This window comes from Phodopus roborovskii, unplaced genomic scaffold, assembly GCF_943737965.1.
Source record: "Phodopus roborovskii unplaced genomic scaffold, PHOROB, whole genome shotgun sequence".
Taxonomy (NCBI): domain Eukaryota; kingdom Metazoa; phylum Chordata; class Mammalia; order Rodentia; family Cricetidae; genus Phodopus; species Phodopus roborovskii.
Window position 1 is genome coordinate 28,703,143 of NW_026126460.1, and position 13,111 is coordinate 28,716,253.

The window sequence follows — 13,111 nt, forward strand, 5'->3', positions numbered from 1 at the left end:
GCCACAGTGCTTACGTTATTAGATGCACTGAGGAAATATTTGTGGAGTGGATGAGAGTGAGAATGAACACATGTGGGACGAGAACATATTCTAATAGAATCATTACACAATAGAGTAGCCAGAGAAAGAAAACTGATAAATGTGGATTGGGTTTTAGAGATGACAATGAGGAACTAGGAAAGGGGCAAATATTAGTCATCAGATAGTGTGGTCACAGGTGTATAAATTAATAGTCACTGAATCAGAATAAAGGTAGAGAGTTTAGTTCTGAGTTTGCTCCAGATGGTACAGCAAAGCGAGGGAAAGGTTCACATAAGAGTCATTCCTCAGTGAGGGATCCAGAATATATGGAATATGATTCTGGGAGATGCTGGGGGATGCTGGGGGATTCTGGGAGTTCCTGGGAGATGATGCTGGGAAATGCTGCACTGTTTCTTCCCACAGATACTGAAATGATTCTGGTCATACATGGAGAGTTGGAGGGATCAGCCTGTGGTTCTGGGGTCAATAGGTGGCATCATCACTGGTTCAAAAGAAGAGAGAGCTGGGCTTTGTACTGGGGCCTAAAGAAAGCCTGAGGCTGGCTCAGGAAACAAGGAAGAGGAACAATGTTGGACTCAGAGAAGGGGTTTGACTAACACATATAGAAAAGTTCACTGTAAGCACACTTGCTCTCCTTCTAAGAAAGCAGACAATTGCATGGGATAAAGAGAAGCAGGGGGGGGGATAGGATAATCAGCTACAACACTATCAGATGTAAAATATCCAATTAAGGATGCTGAATTAGCTGGGTATGAAGGTATGCACTGGCATCCCAGCTACCTGGAAGCCTGAGGCAGTACAATCAGTCACTTAAGTTGAGACCAGTCTAACATGGCAAGACCACAGACAGACATAAAGAGTGACAGAGAAAGGGGGGACAGAGATTGGTAGATAAAGATAAATAGAAGATGGACTGACAGATGTGATTTTAAGAACCTATTTTAGTTTCTTTTCAAAGGACATTAAAAATGATTTTTCAAAGACATGCACTTAAAATCTAAAATGCTTGTCTTTTAGGGACAGAATCATAGGACATTTTTCTTCCAGCTTCCATGAATATAGACTTTTTGGCAATTCTGGGTAAATGCTTAAAATTATTTAAAACACTATATAACATCTTACCTATCATGGAAAAAGGCCTCTAATGGACTGAAATGAGAATGGCCCATGGGTTGGCAGTTCCGTGTGGATACCTGAGGTCACAGTGACCACAGGCTTCATTCAGTGTGGACTTGATTTCTAAAATAACACACTTCTCACACAAATTAAATTATGACCATTTATAAATGGGGAAATTCAAAAGGAGACCTGTGAGGATAAAAAACATCTTTAAAAAAAAAAAAAACTATCTTAGGATAAGTGGAAGCATCATCAATCAACCTGATACTAAATCACAAGAGATAAAAATTGAGTCAAAAAAGATTTAGCTAACCAAAAATTAATCGATCGAACACTGTTTCGCTTTCCCGGACTGCTTGCTTGGTCAGCCATGTCTCAGGTTGAGTCCCTGTGCCCGGCCTTAAGAAGCTTGTAGGATTCAGAGCTCACTCTAAAGCACACACTTTAGACTATGTCCTTGCTCCACAGAACAGGCTATTCTGCTCCGAGTCAAGGACTTAAGTCAGCCCTACCTTCTGCATTGTCTTGCTCTAAAGAAAAATGGGTACCAAGAGATAAATCTTGCTTCAGGAAAAATAAAATTCACTTACTTTCTGGGTTAGCTATGTTTCTACTGCAAAGGAGTTTTGCATCTCATTGGGGAAAACCTATGGTGTCCACATATAACTATAAACTTCTAAGGACCATCACAAATCACGGTTGTGACTTCCAGATCAAAACCAAAAGGCATTAAACACAAAGGCTTGGGAAAGCCAGGCAGAGCCAGAAGGACTTGGAGGGTACTCAGAACATAGATCACTAGCCAGCATGGGATGTGTTGAGATTGAAGACCTTGAGGTTGGCCACAGGTGTGACTGTTGACAGGGAATTAAGATACCCGCATTGAAGGCATCCCCTGTGTCTTGAGGAGCCTGGGGAAGGACCTCTGGACAGCACAGTATGGGGAGAGAGCAACAGTCTTGACAAAGAAGAGAGCTAGAGAGGGTACTTCTGAAGTCTATTTGAGTGTCTAGATGACCCCAAAGCATGAGCGAGGTACTGGAAGCAGCTGATGAGATCCAAGCTCTCCTCCCCACTGCTGTCCCTGAGTTTGTAATCCTAGCCAGGAAGAGCCACCTGTTTGCTTCAGTGACCACTAGTTAATCCATACTGTAACACTAGTTAATCCATACGGTAACATGGAGCTTCTGTAGGACAAACTGATTGTTGGGGCAGCTTGGAGATATTTGTTCATTTGTTCTGAAGGGTTTAAACTTTCCCACTTTTACAACTGAACCTGGGGTTCAGTTCTCTGATGGGGCAAAACAGGTTTCTCTAACAAAGGGCCATTAATCAACAACACCCCCTACATTCAGGGACAAGGGAGAGAGAACACACAAGGCCTGAGTCAGCCCCACAATGTCTCAAGGACCAATCCTGGAGCCCCCTTCTGAATCATGTCTGAATTTGCCCAAACTTGGTCAAGTATGTCCAAAAATGGTAAACCTGAGCCTCAGTCAATTAAAAAAGTATCCTAGTGTAGCGGTTGCTTGCTTGACCAATTACATTTGAAATGGCCTAACTGTTCCTGAAATTCCCCTAGCTGTGCTTAAATGAAGCCTGCATGCTCCACTCAGGGCCTTTGCCATTTCATACAGGTATTCGCCTGCTAGTGAATAAATGTTCTTTGTTCTTGCATACTATTTGACTCTGGGGTCTTCCTCCAGCATTTTCTCAGACCCTTACAGTTCATTCATTCATTCAACATGCTCTAAGGGAAACAAACCCAGTCAGATTCACTGCCCTCAGAGAGTGCGGAGTCCTCTGATGGAGCATGGATCTGCCCCAGCCACCATCACAAAGGAAAGAACATGTTTACAGAGGACTTTGTGTACATGATGCATAGATAACTGACAACTTGGCACGGGGTAGAATCCTGGGAAGAGAATCAGTGACTAAAGATTGTCGGGGACAGGTAGGCCTCTGGGTACATCTGTGGGGGATTGTCTTCATCGTGATAGCTGATGGGATAAACAGCCCACTATGGGTGGCACAAGCCCCTATGTTTGGATTCCACACTGTACAAGAGGGGAAAAAGCTTGCTGGGCACTAAGCATGCCTGCATTCATTGCTCTCTGCTCTTGACTGTGTATATAATATGATATGACTAGCAGCTTCAAGTTATCATGGCCTTGACTTGACCAAGACAGTGGACTAGAACTTGGAATCAGGAGCTAAAATAAACCCTTCTTCCTCTAAGTCGCTTTCTGTCAGGTATTTTATCAACACCATAGACACGAAACTAGGACAGAACACAAGACCAACATGACTGTCAGAGCCAAACACCTGAGTTCACCAGGACAGAAAAATCACATGATTCATCCCAAAGTGGTGCAATAACATCTACCTTGTACAGTGGGAATGAAAAAGATGCCTTTTAATCCCTGTTAGATATTGATCCAAGCAGTGTGGATTCATGACTTGTTTAACCCTTAGATCAGCCCTGCTATGTAGCTCCTAATAATGCTACCTTTACTGCATAGATGGGAAAATGAGGCCTGGAAATTTTAAGCAACTTGCCCAAGGTCACCTGGATGTAAGTAATGAACACAGACTCAAACTTGTATAGCAGCAGTGATTTAAGTCTCGGCTTTTAACTGCCAGGTTATGCTGGACAAATAATCTTAAAGGACCAGCACACTGCTTAAGACACAGCACAGTCAACAAATGACAAGTATCACATGACTGCTATGGTTGCTTCAGATGCTGTCATGTCACTATGAGCCACCAGAGAAAAACAAGTAGCAGGACACAACCCTGAATATATTTTTCTTTTGAGATTATAGTATTATTACATTTCTTCCTTCCTTTCCCTCTCTCCGAACTCTCCCATGTTCCCCTCCTTGCTCTCTTTCAAAAGCATGGCTTCTTGAGTATTACATGTATGTATGTATGTATATGTGCATATATGTTCATAATTATAATATGCTCAGTCTGTATAGTGTTGCTTGTATGGACGTTTTCAGGGCTGACCATAACAAATTGGTGTGCTCTTCCCTTCGGAAGACTATTTCTCCTGTTATCAGTAATCCTTAGTTACCTGTATTTCTGTATGTGAGGTTGAGAGAACAGATCTGAAGACACACCTTCAGAAACTGAATTAACATGTATACCTAGGCAAGTATATCCCCCACCCTTGTTCATGTATATGGTGTGTGTGTGTGTGTGTGTGTGTGTGTGTGTGTGTGTGTGTATATATATATATATATACTTGTGTTCAACTGTGTGGGAGCAAAATGTGTGTATGCAAGGGTGCATTCATGTATGTTGAAGACCAAGGCTGACTTTGGGAGTCTTTCTCAATTGCCCTACCTTATATATTGAGCACAGTCTCTGGATTGAACCCAGAGATTGCTACCAGATACCCAGCTTGCTCAGAAGACCTTCTGTTTCCACCGTTCAGGTGTTAGAATTACAAGTGGGTGCCCAACGTTGGTGGCACATGCCTTTAATCCCAGCACTCTGAAGGCAGAGGCAGGCAGATCTCTGTGAGTTAGAGGCCAGCCTGGTCTACAGAGCGAGTTCAGGACAGCCTCCAAAGCAACACAGAGAAACCCTGTTTCAAAAAAAATCACAAGTGGATGCCCAAGCCCACCTCCCATTTTCATGGGTTCTGGGCATTCCAACTCTGGTCCTCACCGCAAGCATTTTGACTGCTGAGTCATTCCTCCAAACCCCATCCACTTCTTTTGGAAAAGAAAAACATGAGGACATCATCATCATTCGCTCATGCATTCATTCACCAGGTTGGAACTCCAGACTGCCACCTGTCAGTATGAAGCTGCCCATCAGCATGGATTCCCAGAGGGAAGGAGAGGTAACCATGAGAGACAGGACCTAGTCACTCACTAAACGCCCCTACAGCTGTTGTCCTCACAGATAATGGGGGAGAGATCAAACAAAACTCTCTTCAGTGTTCTATTTAAACAATTTATGAGACACTGAACTATGCATAAAAGGGGAGGAAAGCAAAGAAATAAAATGAGAACTCTGTCATAAAAGGAAAATTAAACTGTATAGACAAAAAACAGAAAGCAAACATCACTCACACTTGGCAAGACTCAATGGATGCCCTGCTCTGTTTCCAAGGTGAAACCCTACACCACTTGGCAGCCAAGGGTGGTGGCTGCTATGGTTCCTAAGTGGAGTGGTGGCTCAGGGATCCTGCCAAATAGGAGAGGAAGAAGTACATTTATTCGAACCTGTAGGTTTATGGGAACACATTGTAAGTTCTTATATAAATACACACAATTTTATGTGGTCCTAAAAGAAGGATTTCACCAAGCCATTATCCACTTTAGAATACTGCAGAAAACAGCCCACCCCCACAGCACCGTGATACAAAAACATGAAGTATGTGATATGTCTAGTTTCTTAACAGGACTATTAATTCACATGCAACTCCCGTACAATGTGCTGTGAACTTCTGTAAACCCTTTAAGGTGCAAAGCATTCCCACTGAAATTGGAGTTGGACAAGAGGGTTCATATGGCTAGCGTACTCCAGGCTATAAAATTTGGGAAAACAAACAGTTTGGATAAACCCATGGAGCTTGTTGCAAGACCTCTGGGCTAACATAAGGTCTAGATCCCAGGCCTCCTCTAGTGATGCTTACACTTTCCACTATGACCATTATCTAAAACAAAATATATTTATACATTTATCAAGAGACTCTTAAAATGATACATTGGAATCAAAGAGGTCTCTTAAAGGTAATAATTACTTGTCAAGATCCTATAACCAGGAGGCCAGAAGAGATAAATTCTTATATGACTCCCCCAAGGTGTCATGCCTAATTAACAATCATTATTCTAGGTAATTTATTCAGCACTCCATACTTCCCATGCACAGAGTTAGAGTCTTGCATTCTTCCCAACTCCTGTGCTAATAGCATCCTCATTTTGGAAATAAGGAAAATGAGCCTCAGAGAAACAAAGACTTTGGGGTCTAGACAGATCTAAGCAGTGTAACCCTAAAATCCATCCTTAAAACCACCTGGCTCCACAGCCTCACCATTTAGCCCAGGTTTGGGTTTCCTCCCTCCGGGCCAGAGAACAACACCCCATTTTCATGCCAGGCTGGGGTGCTCCTGCTGTAAGTTTAAAACCAGAGCTGCATCTGCTAGTCAGTGGTTGGGAATGGGGTCCTCACCAAACTGCAGTGCTTGCCTTCATGGTGACACAGCAGTGCAGCCCCCACACACCCTACACCTATGATTCCATACAGAAGGCGTTCGGTGCTCATAAACACCTTACTATTTAACAACACCAATGTTTTAGGTTCACTGGGTAAGAGGATGCTTTCTGGAAACAGCACACACTTGCACTTTCGTCTCTGGCTGCTCTAAGCCTCCTGTGACAGAGAGCCGCTACAAAGGGATTCCATTCTACTGGGCATGCTCTGCAGCACAGCAATGGTCATACCAGCGAGCACAATGCTTACGGCTGAATGCGTTTTCACTCCTTATTGATCTGTCTGGCATCTTTTGGTTTTCCCAGGGAAAGCTGGGATGCTGAGGTTAAGATGTTGAACAGATGGACTGATGGACAGATGGATGGATAGACACCTGTATGGACTGTATTTACAAGTGTTCTTAAAAAATATCCACACATTGAAAAGTCAGTATGTAGTGATAGGGTACGTATATAATCGGAAACCTCAAGAATTAAAATCCACATAGCTTAAAAAATTAAAGATCTCAAAGTTATGAACCAAATATGAGACACTCTCATGGGAAGGAGTATAAATAAATAATCAGAAACCTTCAGAGTTAAACTTCATCCAGTTTCAAATTAAAGTATCTCAAAGTTCTGAACCAAACACGAAATAACACAGAAGAAAAGTAGCATAGGCACAAGCTAACACGCCAGGCTTTCTTCCTTTTCTTTGCCATTGCTACCACTCAATAAAGTAGACAAAAACAAATGCTTGTATTTTTACTTTTGTTTTTTATAGTCCCTATTACAATGAATGAGAAATACTTTTTAAATATGAACCTACATAAAGGTAAGTAGAAATCCAAACGAAAACCAGAATTCAGATGCCGGAGAGGTGGTTCAGCAGTTAAGAGATTGTACTTCTCCTGCAGAGGACACAAGTTTGGTTCTCAGCACCCACACCTGGCAGCTCACAAAGGCCTGTGATTCCAATTGTGTGGGTTCTGCTGCCCTCTTTTGGTCTCCTTGGGCATCTGCACTCAGACTTGCTCTTTCTCACATGTAGACACATAATTTTAAAATAACATTTTAAAAAAGATGATTCAGTGATGAAAAAAACATCTTAGTGTCCTGTCTCACACATACACACACACACACACACACACACACAACACACACACACACATCAAAAGACAGATTTATTGGTGGTGACACAGCCGTCTCCTGAATGCCTGAGTCTAACCTGTGGGAAAGGCATTTTAAGAAGGCTTAAGATGGTTCCAAGGAAAGGCTTCACGGCCTGCATGCTTATTCCAGATCAGATGAAAAATGAGGCTTGAAGGGAAAGGGATGAAGGAAGACAGAGTAAGAGACACTAGCAGGCATTGATGAAAGCCCCACCCACAGGAAAATCCTGGCCCCATAACATTCTGGACTGAAAAAAGACCATGAGCAGATTCCATGATTTTTTTTTTTTTTTAAAAATGGGTCTTCTTTTTCTAAGCTTAAAAATAGAAATAGAGAAGTAAAAAGCTTTAGAACCCAACAAATTGCATTTACTTTACTCATGTTTATAGTGATTTAAAATAGTCATGAAAATACGCATCAGGGCAATTGCACATAGAAACTCTTAGCAGTTGTGACATTGTAAACAGGACAGGTACAAATTCAAGCCAGACAAAATCCAGAATGGAAAGGGGAGTCGGTCCATAGAGCTATTGGTAATTATTAACTGCTGGGAGAGGGAGAGTTTTCTCTCTGAGAGTGAAGTTCCTGGGTTGACCATTCTCCAGTGGAAGGCCACACATCTAAGAACATCTGGGCAGCACTTATTTATTTATTTATTTATTTATTTATTTATTTTTGGTTTGGGAAGTTTGTAGGTCTTGGGGTTTTGGTTTTGGTTTGTTTTTAGCATAAAGTTGGGTAGATGGAGAAATGGCCTTGGATCTGGGAAGAGATGGGGAGTAAATACATTTAAAGTACATTGTACCAAATTCTTAAAGAAGATAGATAGATAGAAGATGGCATCAAAGGGGAACTAATTATTTTGGAATTAGTTAAGAAGGGAAGAGAGATAGGGAAGGGTAGTAGTTAGGCAAATATAAGCAAAGTACAATATGTATGGGACACTAAAAATTCTCAGTAGAAGATGAGCCATTTTTTAAAACGCTCATTACCAGTTATGCATTCCTGCTCCAATGCTTCCAGGCCTTCCCAAAGCAATTTCAATCTTCAGTGAGAGATCTCTGAATACAAAGATTGTTGAGAAAATTACCCTCATCCTTTCAGTGCCTGAGAACCACAGTGTCAACAGCATGGAGCCTGCAAAGAGCCATGAGATGAAGGAGGATCCCAGACCTGGTACCCAGGGCTTAGACTACTATAGGTCAATGGCTTTTGTTCAGACTTAGCCAGTACTTTTTCCTCAGTGGTATCTATCTGGTGTGAGCCAAGGCCCTCTCAACCACAACATATAAAACCCACACCCTCCATTAAGGAACACACCTGAAAGTGACGGAAGCCACGGATTTCTATCTCACGGTCGGTCCCTTGCCTCCATGTCAAAACTTCCCAAGAGGCCCTGTCTTTTTTCCATGAACTTCTCTCACACACGTCAGCTTCTTGCTTCTTCCCACAGTCTGCTCTTCAATTCAAGTCAACTACTTCCTGGATTGCTGCGACTGTCCCCACACCTTTCTCCACACTTCCACCCCATCTCTCTCCAAGTTATGTTCGATACTGTCCCAGACTGAAACGGTCAAATTACTTGGCTTAAATTTGTTAGTGGTATAATGGCAATTAATTATGGAACAATGACAAGAATATCAAGTGTTTATTGAGAGCATACCCAAGGTCTGTGCGGTGTACTGTTACCTGCATCAGATTTTATTAAAAAGCGGAAGGGCATGCTGTGAAGAGCACGTTATCATCTTGTAGATGTGATACAGAGGCCCGAGGAAGCAATGTGAATTGTCCATGGAATAGAGAGCTAAGTGGAAGAGCTGGACTCGAACCCTAGGCGCCTCTGCCTCCCTCTACTGCAGGATGAAGAGGAATGCCTCACTTGCAGCCCAGGAAGCCTTGTGCTACCCCCTTTTCACAAACCATCCCCCAAATCCTCACCTTGGCCCTCGGGCCTTCACCAAAGGACACTGCACCCAGGAGGGACCCTTTGGGGTGCTCCAACCATCAAGATCCACTATCTAGCACAGCACCTGATGTATAGCAAGCCAAGAAGGGAAAAGACATGAGTGAAAGCAAGTCCCTAGGTTCTAGCTCAAGCTGTGCAATCTCTCCTCTTTAAGCCTCTGGTGTTCTGTTGTACCTTTCTAGTAAATCTCAAAGAAATAATAACACCTTTAGTTGACTAAACTCTTTTTGCAAAAGTCCCATGTGGATCTGTGACGCCCCTGAACCCCAACCTTGACTGAAGGAAAGAGTCTAAAATGAGGGAGGTGGCAACTGACTCATCCTGAGTGTGACAAAGCTTTGAACAACTACAGAGTGTTTGTAGGCAAGAAACAATGATGCTGCTTGCCCAGCCATCAACCCTGGTATGTCTCCAAGTTTTCCTGTGTGTCTGAATTGCCAAAAAAAGACAAAAGAGGGGGGGTAGGATGTTGTAAAAAGCAATCTCATGAAGCACATGGTACCCCTTACTATGGCAACCATATGCATTACCAACACACAAAATTGGGGTTGAAGTAACTAAGCCATCCTGCCCATCCTCCTTCCTAGGTGAGTAGGGATTGACCTCAGATGAAGCTCACAGGAACCCTGGTATTAAACGAGGGCTGGGCTGGGACAGCTGAAGGTGATTTGAAATATGGAGATGTTGCCTTCTGTGTAGGGTCTGTGTTTAACCACTGCAGAGTATGAACAGCTATGTAACTTGCCTGTATTGTGTCTGTGAATCAGGAGCAGCTGACTGGACAGTTTTAAGCACGGGGTGGGGGGGGGGAGACACTCTACTACAGCATTGTTCTTACAACATTAAGGATCTAAAGTAATCCCCTCAAAGCAGAAATGGGAACAAAGCCATTCCAAATGTCAGGCTCTACCTTCCATCATCTGCCTGCTTCTTTCCTAACAGTAAACCTGTCTTTTAAAATAAAAACAACCCTAAAGATAGGCCTCTGCAGGTGGCTGAATTTTTCTAAGACATCAAAGAGTTGCTGCTGCAAAGCACAGAAGGCAAACTTTACATTCGATGTTTTAATGTGAATTTGTATGGGGACTAAACCAAGTCAAGCAAAATAGAAATACTGAGTGGAGTTTCACTATTAGGCTCTATTTTATTATGCTAATTCATTTTATACATGTGTAATATGCGTATGTCTGTGTGTGTGGGGTGTGTGTGTGTGTGTGTGTGTGTGTGTGTGTGTGTGTGTGTGTGCACGCATACACCAAATTTTGGTAATATATGTAAGTATATCACTAATCACCAAAATTTCTAGGTTATAACAATTATTCAAAAATAATGGTAAAGGGAACCGTGTTGGATATGCAATGCACACCTATAATACTCTCATCACTCAAGAGGTAGAGGAAGAAAGACCCAGAATTTAAAGTCATCTTCAGCTACATAGCAAGTTCTAGGCTATCCTGGGCTACATAAGATCATTTCTCAATAAGTAAAAGAATAAACTGAGGGGGTCATATTTGTTCTGTGTAAATGTCATCTTACCTTCTAGACACTGGCAAGTGAACCCACTGAGGCTGGACACACATGTGGCCCCATTCCTGCAAGGATCTAGGACGCAGTAATCAATCTTGGACTGGCAAAGTTCTCCAGTATAACCTGCAAATAAAGAAGATGCCTGTTGTCAAGACCTGGTATTCCAAAACCACCAGAGCCACCCCCAAATTGAGGAACTCAACCAGAATCCCCATGGGAGGCAGCAGCCTTCCATAAGTGTCTCAGACATCCCGTGTAGTTTTATAACCAGAAACTACCATAATGTTAGAACTGCAGTTCAAAACTCACTCACTTTGCAAATTTTCTCCCATATTAGCTCTGAGCCCTATATCATTGGAAGCTTCAGAAGCTCAGGCTAAATTCCACTATCCCTAGGACAGTGTCCCTCTAATATGAAGTACCCAGGGATTGAGATGAAGGCTACCTTCCCTGAATCACCGCTATGCCACACTATGTAAGAGGTATTAAATACTTTAATGGATAATATTTAGAACTAAAAAAAAAAAAGCCGCCTGTATTAATTTTGTGCCCTGTGCTCGCATTTTGCAGACTAAGAGATTGTGGCACACACAACACTAATCACATTAATATATTATTCTTAATACTTATTTGAGTCATAAATCCAGCTATCCCTTCTCCCTGAAGCCAGCCCCCAGGTGATCTTGTGGGTTAGTAACATAATCCCAGGCAAGCGGTGGGAAAATCAGGCTGTAAATCTCCTAGAACACCTTGGGCAGCCCAAAGGCTTTAAATAAATCCCAGATTTTTAATTCACTTTGAAAACAAAGCCCTCCAGAGAGGCAAGTTTAAAGAAAACAGCACACTATAAAATGTTCCTCATCTTAGAGTGGGTGATGCTTCAGGAAAAGTATGGAAAATGAAAGGTATAAAATAAAAGCAAAAAAGGATGCTCTTCATTGTGACATTTGAGTGATGGATGGTCTAGAGAAAATTCCCAATATAAATTTTAATCAGATGTATTTTCTGTACAGTTATAATTATACAGTAGTATTTTGTATGTTTCCATGGCATCTTGGACTACATGAATACTTGCCTTTCTGGATTATTAGTTCTGAAAGGCCATTGTCAGCACACACAGCTGAGACTTGAAAAACTCAGTCAATGGTGTGAGTAACAGGTGATCTCTCTGAGCTCCGATTACCTGCCCAGCTGGTGTGAATCCCAATGACTGGAGGCAACCATTTCAGCCTCTCCAAGCAGTACTCTTCCTCACTGGTGGGAGTGAGAGGCCAGCCTGTGAGCTAAAAGGCTAGCACCAAGACAAGAGGCTACTTCAGAATTCTAGAAGGAATCTTTCAGTATGACATCACAGCAAGAATGTAGCTTCCAGTGAAATCTCTAGATTCAGTGTGGGAGACAGCATTGCTGTCAAGGGGACTGCTGTGACCGCTGGGCTAAAAACAATACGTGTTTACACAGGGCAGTGCTTTGTTTTGTTTGATCTGAGCTAATCCCTCTTCATTGCAACCCTGAGGGCAACACTAGTCTATCATACATGCACTCCACTCTCCCGTTCCATCCCTTCCCTTTTACAAATAAGGAAATCGAGGACTAGAAAGATTAAACCATTTGCACAGTCATCTGGGCTTCACACTCCTGGGGCCCAAGCCCTTGAACAGCTCTTTCTAAGTCACCAAGCAGCCTAGACGGAAAACAGAACATGGTAGTGCCTGCCTGGAATCTCAGACTTGAGAAGCTGAGGCAGGAGGATCTCAAATTCTAGGCCAGCCTGGGCAACATAGTAGCAGCCTCATTTTAAAAAAAAAAAAAAAAAAAGAGGGAAGAGAGATGATAGACGAAAATTGTAATGACCATTGCTTTGAATAATCTGAAATTTCAAACATTCCTAAACATGGGGAGACTAAGATATAATGCTTTACACTTGTCACCTAGCTTCAAGCTATTAACATTTTTCATGATGTCATCTGGTCTCCTCAGAGTTCCCCATAAAGGTATCTTAAAACAAATTTCATTTCTCCTGTAAATTTTTCAATATGTGTCCTTTACAAAAGGGGATTCTTTAAAAGATTAA

The 13,111-nt window shown here is 42.3% G+C and overlaps 1 protein-coding gene across 1 annotated transcript in view; it reads right to left on the bottom strand.

Moving 5' to 3' along the window:
- Dner (delta/notch like EGF repeat containing) overlaps window positions 1–13,111 on the bottom strand; it is a 272,217-nt gene that overhangs the window by 67,216 nt on the left and 191,890 nt on the right. Inside the window, exon 7 of the mRNA XM_051190607.1 lies at window positions 11,047–11,160. Within this exon, the coding sequence (XP_051046564.1) occupies window positions 11,047–11,160 (114 nt within the window). The remainder of the gene's footprint in view (window positions 1–11,046; window positions 11,161–13,111) is intronic.